This window comes from Corvus cornix, chromosome 1 (assembly GCF_000738735.6).
Source record: "Corvus cornix cornix isolate S_Up_H32 chromosome 1, ASM73873v5, whole genome shotgun sequence".
In the NCBI taxonomy this organism is placed as follows: domain Eukaryota; kingdom Metazoa; phylum Chordata; class Aves; order Passeriformes; family Corvidae; genus Corvus; species Corvus cornix.
In genome coordinates, this window is record NC_046332.1 from 96,646,217 (window position 1) to 96,669,141 (window position 22,925).

Sequence of the window (22,925 nt, forward strand, 5' to 3'; positions counted from 1 at the left end):
AGGCTAACTTTTTCACCATTGTAACAAGAAAGAAACCACACACAGTTCAAAGGATTGATCCGAGTTTAAATATATCAGTGAAGCATAATTTCATACTGCTATAAATCTACTATACAAAAGAAATTATATCTAACTTCCACACATGAATAAAACCCATTGATGAAATGAAACAAGTGAGAGGAATTAAAAGTTCAACTCAAGTGCCTAATTATAGGCCCCTACTGTTATTTACTCTGGTATGCCTAAGACATCCACACATATCTAATGTTAAAAAGGTAATTTAAGCAAGACTCACACTTCATGGCATGAGCAGGCAGATGCCCTACAGCATCCCAAGTGTTTCACACTCACACACATTTCAGCAAGTGAATCCAGCCCCAGCTGCTAGCCTCCATCAGGAATACAAGCTGTGAACACAATAGGACATATGTGGTAGTGGCCCATTCTAATAATAGGAAGGAAAAGCAAGAATTCTTAGCTCCTGCAATTTCCAGTAAATGTATACGCTTTCGAAATACTCTTTTTATTTCTAGCTCTCATCTCTTGAAATATCTTTTACATGGACATTATCAGCACAACATACAGTCCATTTGCTCACTACATTTCACTGGGAATGAGTAACATTCATTCCCTAGCCACATATCATCTTCTAGTAATTTTTATAGTGACCCTTCTTCTATATAAAAGCATAGTCAACTCCACTGGTGTTGTTTACAGCGTGCAAAAGCCAGTCACAATAAATACAAATAAAGTGACAAGAATGACAGAGGCACTGGATTACTCAATTTGTGATCTGGCACAAAAATATGCTGACATGTATCCAGAAAGACCTACAGGTCACTCGGCAACCCATCACAGTGAATATCTGGAGTGCATGATCTGCTCAAATCAGTGCAGAGTCTCAACTAGATGTGCAGATCTGCCTAGGCTGGGGGTACAGCAAACATCAAAACAATATGTAAGCCTCATCTTTATCACTTACTTACACATAAAGACAACTTAAGACAGAAAATTATGACTTCATGAATACAGAACTTCGTTTATCTAGAAGATTACACACCTTCAAATTTAATATTATGTTATTGTTATTCTAAAATAATCTCTAGTTCATCAAGGAGATGAGATTAGTAGGCGTGAAACATCCTTTTAGCCATAGCTCATCTTAATCATTAGTTTTGAGTTCATTATTTGAATAACCCATCTCAATTTTGCATTACGCTTCCCAGATGAAATACAGCTATGATTTATCCATCCTTCTGCTAGGACCCTAAACCATCTTAAATAGAGTTTTAATTGTGTCCATTCAATATACTTCAGTAATTCAAAATCAGACCCTGGACAACTAAACTCTGCAGGATTTGATTTTTTTTTTTTTTTACGGGATAGAAAAGCAGTAAAAGAGAACAGTTTTAAGTTAAGCAACAGGTTCCTTGTGTCCATACCTGTGAGGCAAATTTCTACGCAAATGTAGAAGAGAATAATTTTCAGTATTCAGTTTAGCCAAATTTAAACACAGTCAGTAATTTTTACCAACATTTTGGCTGAGGACTGAGAAAAACTCTTAAGATTTTGTCACCATCAATACTGAATGAACACATAGGTGTCTATGATTTTGCTTTCCTATCAGTCTTCCACATTATTCCCATAATCTCTTTCAAGTATGCAACAGTGTAAAAAAACATACAAATTACTGCAACACTCAATTGGGGCACAAGAGATAAATATAATTATAAACCAGAATGTAATTATAGAAGTGTGAATATTTCCCCTGCTTTTTGCAACTCATTTGGTGGCATTTAGCACAGTATAAACTGTTAACTTGCGAACAAATCTATACAAGAGCTGAAATGGGGGCAGTTGGGACTAGATCAATCAAGATTAGATATTTCCTCTATATATAGAGTAGTAACATTCACATTTTCTCTCATTTCTGGCTTTAGATAAAACACAGGCCTTTGTGTGTTTATTCTCCCACTGTTCTCCCACTGTATCATTAAACAGTGTTAAAGAACATGGGACACAGCAATGGCAAAGCCAATTTTGACAGATTTCCCATCAGAAACACTAGCTTTGTCTAGTCCAGAGTATCACATACTCAGTCATTGATCCTCATACCCACCTATTTCAACATCAGCAAAATCATGTACTCACGGTTCTTCTTCCTCTCCCTCTTCCAAGCACACAAAAGATATGGGTGAGCAGCTCACTGACCAGTTGTGTCAAGTCTGTGAGACTCAGGAGTGAAGTAAATGCTGCAGCACTGCATGAAAGCCAGGGAATGGATGTCTTTCAGCAAATCTCTGTACGTAAAGAGATCTCTCATCAATCTTGCCATTCTACAACACCTCTCCCCACAGGCAGTACATGCTCTTAGCTCATTCAGTTACACAAATGAACCAATTCTTGAAATATGTGGATTTCAACAACTGAGGATGTGTGTATCAAACAGTGAGCCATTTACACATTTCCAAATGGTGTGTGGACTATCACAGATTTTAGGAAGCACCACTGGCAAAATGAAAGCCACATGGCTATCCACAAAGTTGCAAGATTCTGCTGGTGGTTTTCCTGGTAAAAACCAGGAAAAGAAAAAAATGGGAAACCAACGGCCTCTGAACAGCAAACTTAGAATAGATCAAGGAACATTCTCTCAAGAGAAAGAAGAAGCCAAGGTATTACTATCCACAATTTAGAAATTACATCTCCATCTCAAAAAAGATCCAAAAACCCCACAAAACACAAAACCAAAAATGGTTGCTGAGGGACCAATAGTCTATGTCACTGAATGAAGGTTTGTGCATAACTCATTCACCATTCTTTTTACTTCCTCATTTCTTTCAGAGAGAATCTGAGACTTTCCTCTTACAGGATCAGCAGTGAAACAAGACAGATAAAACCAATATGAGCAATGCAAAACAGTAGTAAGCATACAACTGTCACTGAAACAGATCTGAAACTGCAAAAATTAGCTTAAACCACACAGAATCCATTAAGAATTAGAGCTGAAGGCTCCTGATTTAGCCAACCAAACAGAAATAAAGGAGATTTACTTTTTGTTTAATAAACAATCTATAGTAGACAACTATATTGAAATTTGTGTCAAAAGGTCAGTCTTGCACTTTCCCCTCAACATCCTCCCATTCACACTTTCATTACTATGAAAGCTAGTTTAAAAATGCATGACTATGGTTACCCATGATGGCTAATAGGAGAAAAAAACAGCAGTTTAACAGCTGACTTCAAAATTACTTACAGCAGCCCAGTAAAAGTAGGGATGAAGGTGGCAGGCAACAGAAATTACCTTTTGCACAATAGCCTATTACAGCACTAGCCCAGAAAACAAAACTCAGTCTTTCGATTCATCCAAAGGGCCTGAGACTGTTTTTCTAACATACCCTGACATTTGTGATGCTATTATGTTATATACATATATACACTTTCGTACAGATAAACCATTTATATGCTTGTACATATATATATATAGAAGACATACAGGCAAATATTTTTATATATTTACTTCTATATAGTGTATGTATAGAACTGTGTTTTACAGACAAAAGTGTCTTTTCAAGAATAAAATTCAGGATGAGTACTAGCCAGTGAATACAAATCAACCTGGAGCCTCTTGACTTAACAGCTCATATTAAAGGAATGCAGTTCAAAATGCTTAGCACTGAAAATACATAAGGAAAAGGAATGTGCTATTCTTTACTGTTGTATTCCCCCACTCCTTCCATGAACTTGTTTAGGAAGAAAAATGAAATCTGCATTTATCATCTTAGACACACCCACTTCACTGCCACAGGAGGAAATAAGCACTGTTTCCACACATGCCCAACTGAAATATTTGAGCCATGCCTAAATAGCAAGGCTGATGTACCCAACCAGGAAGACTGAACCTAAAGGCAGTCTGCACCACCAAACCAAGGGAAATGCTGCTGCTGTATTCACGTCTTGTACCTTTCCACTGATCTTCATCATAACCAGCACCACTTAAATTCATCTTATTGTTCCCTGGAAGTTAAAGGAAGTTGAAGCATCTATTAAAATAAACATCAAGCACCAAATAATGGCTACTTTAAAATCATACGCTAGTTATAAAGAGCAAGTTATTCAGTAAACCATTTTACATGATTGATAAACCATAACTTCCAAAGAAAAAAATTATTATAATTGCTGAAAATTAAAATTACTGCTTCAAAGTTAATTGAGTAATGATTTGTAAATCATTATACTTTTGATTAGCACTTAGAAAAACTCACTGAAAAGATCCATTATTCATTTTAGTAAGGAGCAAGTATAAGTCTATTCTGGAGCTTTAATTTTTGCAAACCTGCTTCTTTTTTTCTGTTGTACTTGAATATTAATATAAGTACACTCCAAGGTAAATGAACATGTTACATTGTGATTACTTTACTAAGTCCAAAGAAACATGCTGCCACTGGCTAACTCAGTGCTGTTAGTCTGTTTGCCCTTCTCTGATGTGAAACATCCTACCATGAATTCAAGTTATTGCTAACAGGTTTAAACATAAAGTAAGTTTGATGCTCAAACAATAGCAGCTGCATGAAACTGTTCCCAAATGAGAATCATGTATTTGCCCGTTTGGGCTTACATTATTGGAGAATTCTTCAATGGCAGCTACAGAGGAAGCCAATTTCTCATTTTACATGCAGAGAAACATGGTATGTCTATGGGGAGAGGAAGAAGCTTCTGAACAAATTCAAAAGGCTTTTAGTTTATGTTAATATAGCAGACATATCTTAATGCTATCTTGTATTCACATATACCTCTTATCCTTTTTTTTTAATGCCACAGGGATGAGAAAGAAACAGTTCACGAATAAAGCATGCAAACTCTTCCAATGTGGAGCTGTAAACAAATAATCTGGTATCAATGCAAAATAGCACATGAAAACATAAAGAGAAATCTTCTATTTCAATTCCAGACCACATGGGAATCCAACTTTGAAATATAAAGACAATATACATAACTTAATACAAAATATTCTAAAACTGTACTTATTAAGCATTATCTATTTGACAGCATATAATTTCTTTAACAATAGAAAATCTATTGATTCATAGAAACTGCTTGATATACTTTCTTAGGCTCTCATACAGGGCCTTAACCATTAAAGACAGAACTATGCAAACAGCAGTTGATATGGTGCATGCAAAACCCTCCTTGTTGGGTGGAAATTACAGTTAACAGACAGCTTCTTAAAACGTGTATGGGGAGAATCAAGTCAGGCAACAGTTACACTGCCATGAGTATATGAGCTATTATACCATGGAAATTTATACAAGCAATGTTCTCAACCAGAGGAGCAATTACCAGCTCTGAACACGCTATCAGCTTACAACATGTTCATAAGGAAGTTAGCCTTTCACCAAGGGGGTACCTCCTCTTCTTCAGATGTTGCTGATAACACAGAGCAGCAGTTCACTGGCCCAAGGAATGCAAAACAAGGTTTAAAAAGTTGTTTTGAAATGAGATGTTCCAAGGCACTTGTATAAAACCACTACCACACAAGGTAGCCGAAACCACAAGGGTCACTGTGTTATCAAGGTCAGCAGAAGAATAGCTAATTGTATCTTCCTAATTAAGAGTCTAGTGGGTTGACCCTGGCTGAGCCAGGTATCCTCCCAAGCCCCAAGCTGCTCTGTCATCCCCCTCCTCAGCTGGACAGGGAAAGAAAATATAATAAAAGATTCATGGGTCGAGATAAGGGCAGGGAGAGATCACCCACTAGTTACCATCACTGGCAAAACACACACAATTTGGGGAAATTATATCAGAGTAGGGGAATAAGAAATAACACCAAATCTTAAAAAAATCTTCCCCTACACCCATCCCTTCTTCCTGGGCTTAGCTTTATTCCCAAGTTCTCTACCTCCTATCCTGCAGCAGCACAGCTGAACAGGGAAGAAGGGTTGTGGGCAGTTCATCACATATCTCTGCTGCTCCTTCCTCTGCAGGAGTAGGACTCCTCCAGCACCTGGAGCATGTCCTCCCCCTCCTTCTTCAACAACCTCGATGCCTGCAGACCTGTTTCTCTCACATATTCTAGCTCCTCTGTCCTGGCTGCTGTTGCTCAGCAGGTTTTCTTCACCTTCTGTTATCCCAAAGGTGCTTCCACTGTCACTGATGAGCTCAGCCTTGGCCAGCAGCAGGTCCCTCTTGGATCTGGCTGGCATAGGCTCAGATGGACATTGGGGAAGCTTCTGGCATCCTCTCACAGAAGCCACCCCTATTGCCCACCCTTCCACCCCACTGCTCCACTACCAAAGCCTTGCCACACAAAGCCAATACAAATATACACTTTCTATGGGAAGAGCTATCGATAAGAAACATAACCTTCCTTGAACAGATATCCATAGCTGTTCTGTTTAACCCACAACCTAAAAGAGCAACAATGTAAAAAAATAGTTATGAAAAGGGAAAAAAGGGTCAGGAAACTTTATTCCTTCCTCAAAAAGAAACATAACAAAATGAGTCCATACAGAAAATTGTCTTCTGCTCACCACAGGTCTCTCCTAGTACCAACTTCCTTATTCTCAGAAAGCTTTCATCTTTCTAGGAATATATACATATATTCTCAGAAAGAGAGATTATACATATATATATAAAGACTTGATCAAGTTGCAAATTCAAGATGTTTGACTTTCAGTGTTACATGTCTCTAAATCACTTTCTGTAATACTGTCAAAACATCTGCTTCCTCAACAGAGGAAACATTTCAAAAGACAGAGTGACTTCAATAGAAAACAAAACCATTACTTTTCCACTGTGGCCTTGGACAATGTTCTAAACTTAATGGTGGCAATGTGTCAATCATACTACCACAGAGAAGGTGTAGAGAACTACAGATTAATAAAGATAATTTCTTCTGTCCACTCAAGAGTGCATAAAATTCTTGAGGTAAATCTGTCGATGGAGTAATTTCTCTGTGATGATAACACCAAGAACAGAAAATCAAACATCAACAAATAGCTTGATTTTCCAAGTGCAAGGACATTTCATCGTGGATGACTACCTACATACAGAGCAAAGTGTCAGAAATACTGCAGAAGATCTAATCACAACAATTCTTTAATAGTTTTATACCAAGAACTCCTTACAAAAAAGAATCAGTGCTTTGAGATTCACAAGGCAAGTGTGATACAGCATATGGAAAATTGTGTTTTATGAGCTGCAATGACTGTTTGTTTGAAAACTGTAGAAGAAACTTCAAACACATTATATAAATACCAATAAAAGGAACTTCCAACATGATGTAACAGTGGACTTCCACACAGGTGAGCCACAGGCTTCTCTGAAGATGCATGACCACAGCCCTCACCTCCCATGTGGGGCTGAGGATCAGAGTAGAGGGTTATTCTCACAGAGTGCTGAAAAGCCTCACATGACAGCAAAAGTTGCCCTGGCTCCAGACTCAGCACTAAGCCAGAGGTAGGTCCAAAATGAGTCTTAGATCAGATACAGCCTGCAGCCCAGAGAAGGACCCCACAAAGTTAGAATTGATGACAAATGATGGTCTTTTTGTTTCCCAACACCATTGGTAAAAGCACAGAAATACTGGAAGACTGCAATTTGCTTTAGAATATAATCAGCTTGCTTATAATTTGCAGGATGAAATAAAACTTACACTTGGCCAGAGAAGCTTTTAACTAAGCCCCATCGAACTGAGAGATAGGTACATAAATTGTAGAAAGGTTTGGGTTGAAAGGGACCTTTCAAGTACCACCTATTCCAAACCCCCTGATGGTGCAGGGATGCCTTTCACTAGATCAGGTTGCTCATAGTCCCATCCAACACACAATGCTTTTGTGTTTCTGAGCTAAAATACCCTTCATACTCCAGAACCTGAACCACAGATGCTGCGCACCGAGAACACCTCATATGGCAAAAGAAACGTCTATTCACAGAAAATCAAGCCAGTCTGATACTCAAGTGCAGTCAGACTGTATCAGTACTAGGTCTTTGTAATAATATTCCCCAATAAACTGCCACTTACAGAGTTTAGTACACTATAACAGATTTTTAATAGCACTCATTTTCTTCATGAGTATTTACACACATTCTCAGTCCTGCTGCTGAAGAGCTGCATAATTTTTCCTCCCAGTATCTGAAATTTTGCTGAAAAGCTTTAGCCTCTCTGCATAGATGATTTAGTCTACCTAGTAATACTAGTACAGAAAACCATACTAAAAATAGATTGTTAGCTTTCATTAACTGAAAAATCTTACAAGAATATTTTAAGTTAGTCTTCTGTCATGAAAATTATTGTCCTTAATTTCTACCTCCCATCATATAAAATCTCTACTTAATATGGAAGATGCAGATTGATTATGAAGCCTGAAAAACAAATGCAAATATAAGGCATCAACTACAGTTCCTGTAAGACATGGAAGAGACACTTCAAAATTAAACATCTGATGCAAAATACCTGTGAAAGGATTTCAAATCACCTCAGTTTGAAACCACCCCAGGGACATTCATCTGAAAAAAACTTCACCAACTTCTATGCTGTTGTAAGGATTTAAAAGTCATGGCTGCCTGTCTCAAATGCTATTATCACCGAAGGACTTTGTCCATTGTAGCAAACTGTGTAAAGAAGCAATCACCCGTCTGCAACCACTGAAGGTGTCTCCCCCAAATACACCTGCACTGATTCCTGGAACTTGGACTGTAAATTAAGCCACCTGACAGGAATTTGAGAAAAGATAAAGGTGGTACTATTGTCTGAGTGTTATCTCAGATTAGAGGGAGGTAAACAAAGTTGGGGGAGAAGAATATATCACTGGTAATGGACAAGGAAAACCAACTGAGCAACACTGCTAAAATCAGCTCAGACTAAGTCTAGCAGGGGGAGATCAGAACCCACTGACTCAAAACACAGGAAGACTGAGTGTGGGATTAATTAGCATTAGAAGTGAGGGAATCATTTAACAAATAGAGTAAGAGAACTATGACTTGAGCATTAATGCCTTTGTTTGGTGTTGGAGAATGATTAGAGGATCAGGGACATGGATTATTGATAAAGGGTACAAATTAATAACAGAACTGTACAAGAAAAAGCCTGCAAGCAAAGGCCTGCATGAGAAAAAACCTCCATGAGAAAATGCCTGCGTGAGAAACAGGCCTGAGAACTAAAAGGGAGTTTTTAGGAGGTACAGTGCTGTTCTGATAAAGATGTGCTGACCACGAGAAGGGAGGAAGATTTTTGATCTCTCAAGACAAAATATAAATAGAAGCTTGCCAAATGTAGTCTTTTATCTAACCCAATTATGTAGAAGTAAGAATGCGTTTTTGTAAGTTTAAACCAATCAAGAACTGACAAGCATGTATACTGATACTATATAAGTGCCTCTGTATTGCTAATAAACGAAGCTTGCATTATCAATCATATTGATTGTCTGCATGTCTTCCCCAGCCGGAAAGTCAGCAGTTTGGTAAAATGTATAAATAGTGAAAAGTTTTCAACAACCTTGGGACCCTCACTACCAAGAAGCCCAAGGTAAAGAAGGACCAAGGGGATGCTGCTGGATCCATGGGTGGTGACTATACTCTGCCTTATCTGTCTGTCTCTCCCTCTCCTCTATTTCTATCTCTCTCTCTCACATTTTACTGTTAAATAAAATTAGTACTATTGACTTGGGCATATGATCTTGCTTGTACCTTAGTTTGGATAGAGTCATCTCTCAATAATCAGATCTTAACAACTGCACACAATTATTTTACTGTAGTAGAAAAGACACAGACAACACTTAAAAGTTTGGCACAGATCAGGTACCTAAAGGCAGAAGTACTGGATCCAGTGTCTACTTTCAAGTAAAATATTTTAGCTTTTAAAGCTTTTCTAAGAGTGTCATTTCCTTGGCAAAGGGGAGATGATCAAGAAATCTTAACTCCCATGCTTGGGTCAAACTGACCTTGTATTATTTTAGCAAGTTATGACAACTTTAAACTAGCCTAAGGTCTTCAAACTTCAAAATCCATTCAACCTAAACACTACTATCTCTTGTTTAAAACAGAGGAAGAAGAATAAAATAGTATCAGAGACGTTTTATAAGAAGACTTAAAACTTATTCACACTACAATCCTGAAAGAATACTGTAATTACAAAAAGGTTCAGAGAGAGAATCTCACTAACATGTCAGTGAAGCCAATTCACATGAGGGCTACAAGAGAAATAGAAAGCTGGAAGGAGACTCTCTGACAGTAGCTATTAGGGTTATATTTTTCAGGTATCTCAAAGGGGAGAGGCTGAATCTTCTTTTGCTAGAGAGTGGTTCTGGGCATAATGGAAATATTATGACTCTGTTTTGCATGTGACAGCCTAGAGTTACAAGAAACACTGCTGTGTGTCCTACTAAATGAAATAAAAAATGTGTTTAGAGATTCAAAGAGTGCAAGAAATTTCAGCCCATCATTTCATTCTTCCATATGAGTAATCTGATAAAAATAAAAAGAGATACTGAGAACTGAACTAGAAATCATTCCACTTTCCCTCAATCTTTCTTCCCTTCTGCCTCAGTTCTGCAAGCTGAGGTCAAAGTTTACATCTTGAGACACAAACAGCTTCACCCTCCTGTGGCTGAAATTTAATAAGCCTGACACAGGAGTTACTGCACTGGGGTGTGCTTAGTTTTACTGCAACAGTGCTTGCAAAAGATGGACTAAGAAATTATATGCTCAGTAAGCAGACAGAAGACATTTTTTACTTTATTTACAAAAATAGCCTAAACTTCTTTCACTCTATCTAAAAACTAAAGAAGGAAAAAAAAATCCAGTAGCCTTTCTCCCACAATCAGCAAAAGAAAAGGTGTCTGAATTATTTGCTGAATACATTGAACTGAGCCACTGAACTTAAAGGACTTCTAGATAAAAAGTCCTGTACTTTTGGATCCATTATATTTTTAAACTGTTAGAACACATTCTAGGTATATAGTTAGAGCTGTATATATACCCAGTTAAACATGGTAACTTACATGTTTCCTAAATGTAAGGAAAAAATAACTATGAGGTGTACAAGTTGCAATAAAAATAAAACAGCTGGTCAACCAAAGACCTTTCTTTTCTGAAACAGGCACACACACTGTAGGCCACATCTTTCTAACAACCACTGGATAGTAGTTTTCAAAGAGATCAAAAACTTTGCACAAAAATGCAAACCTAGTATTTCAACATGCAGAAATAGCTTTTTTTCTTCTATTTTCTGAAGAGCAAATCTAACTATTAATAAAAGAATCCAATCGTATAGAACATTGCAATCAAAGAAAATAGAACTAAACACCATTGACTATGTCTGCCCTCTCTAAATATTGGCTATTGTCCACCCTCTCTAATACAAAGGGTAGCTTTAGTCATTGACCTTGTCATAAGCAAAGAGACTGGTGATTTTCTCCTTTTGCTATGTTGACGCAGATCACGGGGGTATTGCTACAGGACTGTCAGCCTCTCATAATTTCTGTTACAAACTTGTATGATATACAACTTTAAAATTTTGCCAGTAACAAATGAATAAAATTGAAATTACACAAAAAATTAAAGCTGTTTTCTTCAGGACAGGGATTTCTTCTGACAGTACTCTCTACCCTAATTATTAATTATAAAAAATCTAGCATGTCTCTTGAGAATTTAACTCCCTACAGTAGACTCACAGAGGAGCATAAGTAGCTCTTGAACTGGAAATAGGAAGCATCTACACGGTCAGTACTGAAGCCATTAAACTGCATCATCATCATTCTGTGAAAAAATAATTTCCTTGGTAGTCTGCAATTGTTTCCAAGGCTCCACTATAAACAATTAAAGTGGGTAATACATTTTCCAAAATTAGACTGCCACTAAGTACAGGTATACACTACCTGCAATCATTGATAATTGTAAATTATTTTGTTGAATATATGATTTATGCTTCTGGGCCTATATTATCAATACCACTTTTTTATAGCTTGAAGGAAGGGAGTAGCTACTGTTATTTAAACAGAAGTATAGGATATTTTAACCAACTCCTTTACTTCTACCCATAGAAAGTGCAGTATCTCTAAGGTACTCCATATTACACCTTTGATATCCTACACTGCCTAGGTATTGGGCATCTTGTAGCCAATCATAAATACAATCTCTCTGAATTACGTATTTCTATGATGCTCACCTCTAAAAAAAAGAATGGCATAAAAAACATGGGTTTTGGGAAAAGTTATTGATATGCACTATGAAAATACCTGCCAAGTCAAGACGACTCAGATAAAATGAGAATTTCAAGATGGTAGTGAGAATAATTTCTAGGAAAATCAGATCAAATCTCAATTGAACCTAAATTTACAGAGGTTTGTTGTTTTGTTTTCATTAAGGAAGCCAGTTTTTAATTCACAACACAAGAACACTTTAAAGAAATAGGAGGAAAGAAAGGTACATGTAGGATCCAACCCTGAAAGAATGAATGGGTACTGAAAGTATTTTTCATATTGTAAGTCTCTTGAGCTACTACACTTAGGAATATTACACTATCAATGTAGTTTCTCATACATACAATGCAATTTCTCATACATACAATTAGAATGTAAAGCAGAGAACTGAAGCTCACAATTTTCGCGTGTAAGATAGTATGAAGAGAAAGGTAAATTAAATATCTACTGAAAAGTACCCAGAGGAAAGTAAGTTCTATGTCTTTTTTGTTACATACAAATACAGAAACATCTGGTTCAAACAGGAATACTTATTTTAGCCCCTGAAAGCTGCAATTATAACAGAAAGAAGAAAAAGAAAACATGAATCTATTCCATGTTGATCTGCAGTATTAGAAAAGGGAATGGGTTAAGAGAGGAATAACTTTCACAATTTTGTGATAAATGTTAGAATATTGTTTTTCTTTTTCCCCTCTTAGTAAAAACTTCGAAGATAGAACATATAGCCACTTCTCAATTAACCAGGGGAATGAGGAGAGAAAAACCATGCTAACACACAATTTAACATGTTGTATTATTGCCTATGTGAGAGGTGGGGGAAACATGAGGATTTATGTCAAGAGCACTTTAACCAGTATAATGCAGACAGGTACCAGCTACAGATCCTGAAATGCCAACTCTTAAGGCCAGGAGTTTTTGATTAGGGAAAAACAAGGCCTAGTTTAATAAACATAACCCTTATAATCCAGGTTTGCTGTTAGCTAGCACTATGCTAAGAGACTTCATCAAGAAATTGTTGGCATATCTTTAAGGCATTTTTCTTTGACAACTTCAGAGTTACCAAAGAGCTGCTCATTATCTTAATCTTATCTTAATAATATCTTAATAATTATCATTATTTAAATTGAAAGAACCCTTTCCTTTGAATACGTGCACACACATGAAAAGACATCCCCTGTATCTCCAAAGCTTTATACAGGAATTGTAGGATGAGCACTGGAAAATTTCTAAACCTAAGGAGTATTTTTTTAAAAGTTCTAGAGTGTGTAAAATAAATGGATGCCTAGAACAAAAAATGAGTTGGAAATACAGAAAACCTAACACTATCACGAACATTTCAAAGACCTTCTATTTATGACAAGTATTTAAGACAAATGCAACACTAACATAGTATATCCAAGGAATGATATGCATATATCCATATCTGATAACTGCAGAATTTAGAGCAGTCCTAGAAAAAACTTAACAAGAACAAATACAAAATAAAAAAATTTCTAAAGCTATGACACCTCCCAAGAAGCAAGCAAAGCTAAGACATTCTCTGGGAGACCAAGATGCTTTTTCATTTTCATGAAAATTTTTGCATACACGTGTAAGTATGAACTATCAGACACTTAACACTGCCATTAGGAAGTGCAGTTACTCCCTGGGGGTCCAAGGTATTAGGTTTTGGAAATCACAGGCTACTTGTAAACCCTACGACCTAGAAAAATTAATGTCATATGTTATTTCAATCTTGCCCCAATATATATGCAGACTGTCACCCTTCTCCACCATCCTGCTTTCCCTAGGAGAGGAATGGTCTGGACAGCAGTAGTGGTGCTACAGCAGACTGCAGAAAGCTTTCTTTTTACGGCAGGTCAGGGACCAGCCTGGGCAAGGGAGGTTGTGTGTGACAGGTCACAGCTACCAAGAAATTTTGCAGTGGTACTGTCTTGGGGTGACTTTATGATTTGTATCCCATATCGCTGCCCTATGCCCAGAAATTAATTTTTGTGCCTTTCTATGCCTTTAAACTGAGCCTGAGAGGGGGAAGGAAAAACTGAGCAAAATTTTTTCAAAGCAGTTTGCAGCTTGTTCAAGGTCACACAGAGATAGCAACTTTTTTTTCAGCTGCGGCAGGGGAGTGAGGAAGCACCTGGCTCGCTGTTTTCCAGTCAGCTTTTTTGGCCAGTTTTTCAGCTTCTTTTTCTCTGGAGAGAGACTCAGAGTTGAGCTTCTTTTCCTTCCCTGGAATTTCAGATTTTCTCCCTTTTCTGCTGGACTCCTTCAATATCAGAACACATCGGGAGGACTTTCCATTGAGCACAGAGGGCCTGGCCCTGGGCCAAGCCCCAGCTCCGAGGAGACCAAAGGGAGGACTCTAACACTTTTCCCAGGTTTTTTCTCCACAGTGAGAGATTTTATTGTTTCGCATTATTATCCTTTTCCCATGTGTTTGTTAAATAAATAGTTTTTATCTCCTTCACTTTCCTTGAGGAAAATTTATTTTTCCCAAAGCTGGTGGGGGGAGGGATGGTTGTGACCTGCCTTCTCTCAGAGGATGTATTTCTAAATTTGGCCAAACCAGAACAGATACAATGTGAGGTTACTGAAAGATCCAGATGTTTCTAAAGGTATGAAGACTCATGTAAGAGGCAGCTAAAACATATATCAAAAGCTCTTTAAAACTTTTGAGTACAATTACCAAGTAAAACCAAAACTTTTTTTTTTTTAATCGGTAAGACAGAACCCTTTTTTTTAATTACAAAAAAATAGTATAACTGGCATTATATGAAAAGTGGTATAAAGATGCAAAACTTATTTTTAACTGAAGAATCTAGAATTTTATCTTATTACTGTTAAATCCACAGACTAATTACCTGCTCTCCGTAAGAAGTTGCAAAAGAATGAAGGGGAATAGTTCACTTCCTTTTTCAAAAAGGCAAAGCCATGATAAACAGTAAACTCTGCAAAATTGACTTTGAATCAAACACTTCAAGAAATGAAAATTTGCAATACTGTACAATTTGCAATCAACTGACACATAAGAAGTTTGAAGTTTTAGAACACACAAAACCAGAACAGCAACACTACTTCTTGATCTTTACTCCTAGATGCCTTCATTAATGAAAAATGAGAACATTCAAATTAAAAATGGTAGAAGGATAAATATAATAAAAATATGATCTACAACAATAATAACAGTGCAAGTTATTAGGCAGCAGAATAGCAATTAGATATACTACAATACCTTAGTGGCCCAAATACTTTCATTTTCCTGAGACATGTTCCCCATGAAACACTGTTTTTAATTTTTAAAGACTAGGAATTTATTACACTGTGATAAGCTCTTTATGGCTCCATCTCCCCTGAGCCATAAAGCAAAGAACATTTTGTTAGTCCAGTAACAATATAATGCTATAGAGAAGACTCAGCCCTAGCATGAAAAGATCCACCATTTCACATAGTGTAATTTTTTGCAGTAATGGTCTTGTAGCAGAATGCTGACTTTACCCAAGGCTATGACACTTTACACACATGCACGAGTATACTCTTCTGCCCTGAAGAGACAGGTCAAAGGAGGTTTCTATATGTAAATTACAAAAAAAAAAAGAAAAATATCTTTACCATAGAACTATTTATTCAAATGAAATATGCCTCAGTATACTCATGCTCCATCTTAAACCATTAATTTCTTGTACTTCAAACCTTCTGATACACTATGATACCAATTTTTTTCATTAAATACAAATTATCTTTCACTTCATTCTTCCAGTACTAGTACAAATCTTTTCCTCTTGCTTAGAAATGCTCCCAAATGACCAGTACCAGTGTCAAACTCATAAAACAACCCAATCCAAAAAAGATAATCCCACTTATTACTGGTCAGTAATCAAATAAGGGTATATTCTCTTAGTTTGACGATGTACTCTGTGTCAGTTTACATTAAACACAAATGGAGCGATTAAAGCAGAACATAATTTGGAAGACACAACGTTCCAAAAGATGTCCTGACACAAACAGGCTATTTTCTGTATATGGTGACACTGTGAAAGAGAACCTGAGTGAACTCATATTTATGCACAGCAGACAATCAGTGCCCAGGGCTGAGCTGCTTGGCAGCCAACCCAGTGAGTGCAGCACCCGCGAGCACAAGGCTGCTGCAAAGGCCTAAGCACGAACCCATCGTTTGGAGAGCAAAGGTGACATGGGGACCTATTACAGCAGGTCAGAGAGCCCGCATTAATGAGCTGCGAGAAATGAGACACTGTAACACTGTCCGTATTATATAATGACAAAGGTCATGAGTAAATTCACATGGATGTTAGACAGAAAGACTGGACTGACAAATAATGAAGTGGGCTTTCCTCTCAAGTGCCTTGCATTACCCTGAGACAAACTGCATGCGAAACTTATCCAAAAGAACCACACACAGGCAGAGCCAATGCAAAAACTAACAGCGGTGAAAAAAAGCAATGTGTGGAATGCTAACCCATAAGTGGTGCCCTAAGGAAATCATTCAAGAACTAGAAATAAACTTGTTTCATGAGACACGGTCTATTAGTACTTATTTTATGACTTTTACAAAAATATATCATATATCTCTAAAGGGAAGGAGGAAGAAAAGTAAGAATACATTTTTTAAAGCAGCTATTATATATAACAATAGGTTTGAAAAATACTTGAGAAAGAGCAGTGTACACTTAAATTTTTTTCAAAATGCAGCATCAGATATACTGCCAAACTACTACTGAATATGGTATTCATCATAAGAGGAATAAAAAATTATTAAAAGCTGCACAAGAACAGAAAACATACATGGAGACAGCAAACATTGATACTGTCAATAGGTGTGCAACCCTTCAAGAAACAAAATATTACCAAAAAAAAAGTAGAAAAAAGTTTTCAGCCATCAAAAAAAAGAACCACAAGAGATACATTCTTCACCAGATATTGAAGGAAAGGAAGCAAAAAACAGAGATAAAGAATACAGGATGGTTTTCCCCTAAGTACCAAAAAAATCTTGATGAAGGTTGACACTACCTCAAAAACCTTAGGTAAGAACAACAATTTTCTTGTTATTATTATCAAAGGGAGGCAAAAACGGGTAAATCAAGGTCAGGAACCTCTGAGAGAACCATTGTAAGACACAAACATGATCTTGGTTATATAATTCTCAGTAGTCTTGTGAAAGAAATTAGTATCAATACAAAGAGGTACATAAACACGTAACAGGAGCACCAACAATCACTGGCAGTATCTACTTCATGACAGAGATGTCCATAATGAATGCAATAAAGTTTGAAAAGAGAAGATATTTGGCTTAATTGCTTTTGTGTTTTTAGTTAACATAGTTCCTGGTCTCATAGATCCTGCTGTGATCATATGTGAAAATTATCATCTCCATTAAGGCCTGTTGCAAATATAAAAGATAAAAGTTAAAAATCAGAACAACTACAATCACCCCTCCTCCTCCAACATTAGAAGTATAAATTCCAGTATTCAAGAACAGGATTGTGTCTCAGAGAAAACATACCAGCAGACTTCAGAGAGCAGAAACTGCCCTACCCAAATTAAGATGTTCTGAAAAATTCCACTTTTAAAAGCTCAATTAGCCAACTCACAACAAGGCTACATGAATGACTTACAGCTACTCAGAACAAGAGCTGCAGAGCTGGGTTCAAGATGGTACACAGTGTAACTCTTGACAGTACCTAGAATAATAAATCCAGGGTTGTTAATGCTGTTTTTCTTCTTAAGTAAAAAGAAAATTGGAATACAGAAGCTGGAAGTTGTGTTATTATAATGGAAAATTTTATGCACCTTTTCTTTGTGTGAAGTTCTGTTTCATTTATGACACCTTATTACTTATATTCAAAGCAAAATAATTGGAACTTTACACACAAAACAGTTTACATATCCAACAAATATAAAATCCTTATCATCTACAAACAGATTTGAAAATCTGCATTTAGGCATAGAAAGAGACTAATTTTTATAAATGGCCAAACTGCTGTATGCACTTCTAAAATCACTAAACACAACCTTTACACTCCCAGCACCTTCAAAACATACCTCTCCACTTGCTACAGGCTCTCTATACAATTGCAAGTGTGTAACAGTCAGAAAACAAAAGCCACATTATTAAAAGGGAAATTGGAAAACTCTTGGGATTAACTTGTTCAGCACGTGGTTTATCTTTTTTTTTTTCTTCTTTTATAACCAAATGCCTTAGGTCTGGGGTTACTAATAAATAAGCACCAAAAATACATTGCATTTGTGTGTAATTTCTGTGCAATATTAAAATCAAATCATAGATCTTTCAGCTTGGGAGCATTCCTTGGTTAATTTCTTGAGGAGAAATAATTATCATTGTTAATGCTGCCCATGGCATTTTGAAATGTGGTAGCCACTACAGAAATCAAAAAATAAACCCAGATAAACAAAACCCTGTTCTACCAATGCTAATTAATGAACTAAACTCTGATTCTGGATTATTCTAACCACAAACAACAGGCAACCATGTGGATGGGCAATTTGCACATCAGTCGAGGGAATCACAGAAGTCAGACTCTGGGTTAGTATGCTTGTTATGTCCTTTCCAAAATTTTTCTTGCTGTTAAATTAAAATGCTAGCTTTCAAGCATATGACAAATCTTATTTACTCTATTTATGGTTAGTTAATTCTCAATGAAGAGCCGTTTTACTTATGTCCAAGATTTGCTCATGAAGCATCTATAGGGTATTTTAATCTAATAATATCTTTAATCTCTTTAGTTTTGCAACAAATTACAAGTAGAGAACACAGGGACAAGAGAGTATTTTCCCTTCCTTCTTTGTTCCCAAAATCAGATGGAAAGTGAGAATGACAAGAAAGTAAGTTTCCACTACTCAGGGGCAGAAAACAGGTTTACAAGATTGCCAGATTATAGCCTAAGAAGATTAATTCCTGCACTTAAGCCACAACATAGGACAATCTAGAGAGGACTGATATTTAGTTGAATTGGTGTTATTTGCTTGGATGCAGAAGAAATAGGAAGCTGTTTTAAATAAAAGACAGCATATGCACATAAGCAAACTCCAGCATGGAACTCTCACCATTTTTCTTTTAACAGCCATCTCCTAGGCAACTAGTGTAATAAAATGAAAGAGCACATTTTTGACTTCTGATCTTGTGACAATGAGTAGGTAACACTTGGGAGAAAGAAAACATGCCAAAATTCTTGTGAATCTCACAACACTACAACAAATTTAACTGCAAGCTAATTTCTTCTGTATTATAGACGAGAAGTGACCTGTCTGGCCAGCCTTGCAGGAGAGGCTTAGAAGAGGCACAAAACACAGAAGTCTTCACACAAAGGAGACAGAGGATATAAAAGCAGAAACTTCTGATCCCAGTTGCCTAAACTACTTCTCATCCTTCTAGAAATGGTCACAAGCTGGCATACCTGTGCCTGTACAGTACAACATGACTTCGAGTTATGGTGAAGGTATCTTGCAAAACTAAGCTGCTTTAGGAACCATCTCTCATTTTGATCTACTTGAGCACACTAATTTATCTCATGTAAAAATACGGTTTTCCAACACTAAGGGGCACTGGCAAGAATAATAATTTACATAAAACAATCCCTACTCATAGCAAAACTTTAAACAAAAATAAATACATGACTAAACTTCCTATACTAAAGTGTCATGTTCTTTGCATGTTAGTTTAGCTCTAGTTTAGCTTTAAGCACAATGCTAAGAAACATCTTATCTTTGCAGCCATTTTTCTAACTTCATTTGTCAGTTGGGAAAGGTTAATATTATACATGCAGCTTATAAAGAATTTTAAATGTCTTCAGCCCCCTATAAGTTTAGGCACAGATCAACAAAGGCAACATTCAATCCTATTTGTGTTTTGGTGGTAGGGCAGCTATTGGCTACAATTATACAACAAAACCACTTGTCATAGCTTAAAAAGCAACCTATGCAGTAAGTTTATAAGATAGATCCTGGGGGGCATTACTCTAGTTGTATATTTTGTACAAGTTAAATAGATTTTTCCTTCTCTATCTTTAGCATTGGTTTTGTATGTTTTTAGAATATGCTAAAATGCCAGGATCAGATACCAAACCGTACAACTATAACAACAGGATTTATTTAGGTATCAAAGATCTCTAGCTTCTGCTGCTGTTGTTGTTACTATTATTGCTATTATTATCTGTTAACCCTGTGTTAACTAAGTGTTGGATAAGTGAACACATAAGTAGGTTGAATATTTTTAACTATACTACATACAAGTGGTTAGAATAGTACTCTTCTATAGGAACAGACTACCACATTTAAAGAAAAAGCAATCAACTGTTCTGAGCATTTAATGTTATTATTTCCTGTAGAAAATCAAGTAGAAATTTAACTTAAGAAATGTAACTCTTTAATTGAAGTGCTGGGGGGTTTTGTTGGGGTTTTTTTGTAGTTGTTTGTTTTGGGGTTTTTTGAGAAAGTACAGCAGTACAACAAAAATTAAGATTTACTTATTCCTTTTCCTCTGGTTTCTACTACACAGTGCACCACTAATCAACTATGCTAATTAATGAAGCTGCATGAGAGGGTGATCAGTCACTGGAACAGGCTCCCCCGAGCAGTCATCATGGCACCAAGGCTGTCAGAGTTCAAGGAGCATTTGGACAAGGCTCTTAGTCCTCTGTTTTAGGTTTCAGAAGTCCTGTGAGGAGGTGGACTCAATGACTCTTATGTGTCCCTTTAACCTGAGATATTCTACTATTCTATGTATAACAAAGCAGGATGCAACTGCTGTACATTGGCACAAAGGCTGTTTTTCTGTTACAGTGGGAGTTTCCTACAAAAAAAAAGTCCTTCAATTAATTTTACCTATCAAATAATAAGATATCTAGAGGTGCTGTCACATACTTCACTTACTAAATGAGCGCATTAGTTTGCACTTCCCGACAACGGGAACAACAGGCAAAACTCCTAAGATTTCATCCAAGAGCTCACAGGGAAAGATAAGATAATAATAATAAAAAAAAGGAAGGGTAGATTGCATTGATTATACATGCTGGAAAAAAGGGTGTGAGGTAACATTTGAAACAATGATACAGAAGGACTCTGAATGAAAGGGCTGAAGTACTTCCACAGGCAGTTCAGAGGCAATAACTTCCACATTGAAAGTAAGCTGATATATCAAGGTGGGACTCAAGGACAATTTAATCAGCCTCAATTATGTTACAGAGTTGGGGGAGATAAAATAACAGTTGATCAGACTTAGCAACACTTTTACACCGCCAAGCATTAGTCAGTAAAGTATAGGATGCAGGTTCTATAGGATAACACTTAGATTGTTTCCAAAGTCAAGAACCTTGTTTGAGTCAGACCTCATTTAAGGATTTTACACTCACAAAGATTTTGGAAATCTTTCTGTAAGAAGATATCCTACCTCCCTTCATCAGAAGCAAGTATGTCAATTACAGAAAGCAAGTTCATGGCACATTACATCAGATTAATTTAATGCTCAGTTTTTCTCCTCATTTATATATCGATTTGTGTTTGTTCTATAAAATCAGTAGGGTTTAGGTGAAAACTTCTGAAAATAGTCATGTACTTTTGCAGACACTACTTTGTTGGGAAAAATTTTTGCAAAACCTGAAGCTTCAGATTCTAAAAAATAAAACCAACTATGGGGGCACTTAAAAAGTTACTAATAATAGATATTTAATACCAAAACTTTTATTTGTGCTCTTTGAAAGGAAGTAATTTTGGGCATATTTCTGTAGCCTTTTTGCCTCCCAAGGGTCACTGCTCATGATGAAACAAATAGGTTAACCAAAAACGTTAAAGGTGTCCTAGTATTCAGAGGCTGAAACATACTGAAGTCCTCTGAAATGAAGTGCACATTATGAAAATCACCAAGGTCGTGTAACTTTTACTCCTCTGTACTGGAAGATACTTGAAGAGTATTTTCAGCTGAAAGATTTCTGAAATACAATACACACTTGATATGCAACTTTTTAAAACAGAAGAAATGACATAGATGTACCGTTACCAATACTGTCCTGTTAAGGTGAGTATTGTCTGTGTGAAGCAGATTTCCAACTTCTGACAAAGAGCAGTAGTAACTAAAAAAAGCTTTTCTGAAATTTCTAAGAAAGAAATTAAAATAACTGGTTTTGGATTATAGGATTACACACACACACGTATATATATGTGTGTGTGTGTATATATATCCCCAGGCTATTTGAGACTCCAGTGATGAAACTGAAAATGAGACTAAAATAACTCAATCACTGTTTTGCATAGCATAGCCATTTTTGTTTTAAAAGGTAAGTGTGGATCACCTTCATCTGTTACAGCCCTGAAGGAGGGAAAAGTGCACATTTCTTGGAAACACAGAGTAATTAATCAGACTTCACAGCAGTCTTCCCAGAAACTGCAACAATTTGGGTTTTGCAGAAAGAAGGCGCACACCTCCGGTTCACAGCTTTTAAGAGTTCACCTACATCCAAAACTGCTTCCTTTGTGATAACTTACATGGACTATTTCAGAAACTAAGCCACATACCAAAATATTCCATTATTCCTCAGCAGAGGGTCCTGATTCAGCAAACACTTAAGAGCAGACTTAAAAACTGTCGTAGTTCTAGCGACTATTCAAACCCCAAGATACAATCGAGCTGTAGCACGGGAGGTGTCAGGTTACAGAATAACCCTGCAAAGCAGGAAGTCTACTGACAGCAAAACTGGGAGA

General features: G+C 36.7%; 1 protein-coding gene across 5 annotated transcripts in view; it reads right to left on the reverse strand.

Annotated features, from left to right (window-relative positions):
- LOC104686134 (pseudouridine 5'-phosphatase) overlaps window positions 1–22,925 on the reverse strand; it is a 70,095-nt gene that overhangs the window by 46,172 nt on the left and 998 nt on the right. Inside the window, exons 2-3 of one of the 5 annotated variants that reach the window (XM_039550175.1) lie at window positions 2,152–2,300; window positions 296–407 (exon numbers count right to left, since the gene is read on the reverse strand). The exons of 1 other annotated variant lie outside the window; for it this stretch is intronic. In XM_039550175.1, coding sequence (XP_039406109.1) covers window positions 296–302 — 7 coding nt within the window. In that variant the 5' untranslated portion in view covers window positions 303–407; window positions 2,152–2,300. Of the gene's footprint in view, window positions 1–295; window positions 2,071–2,119; window positions 2,301–22,739; window positions 22,907–22,925 lie in introns of those variants that run through there. 3 more of the 5 variants (XM_039550181.1, XM_010394355.4, XM_010394353.3) reach the window with 3 other exon arrangements.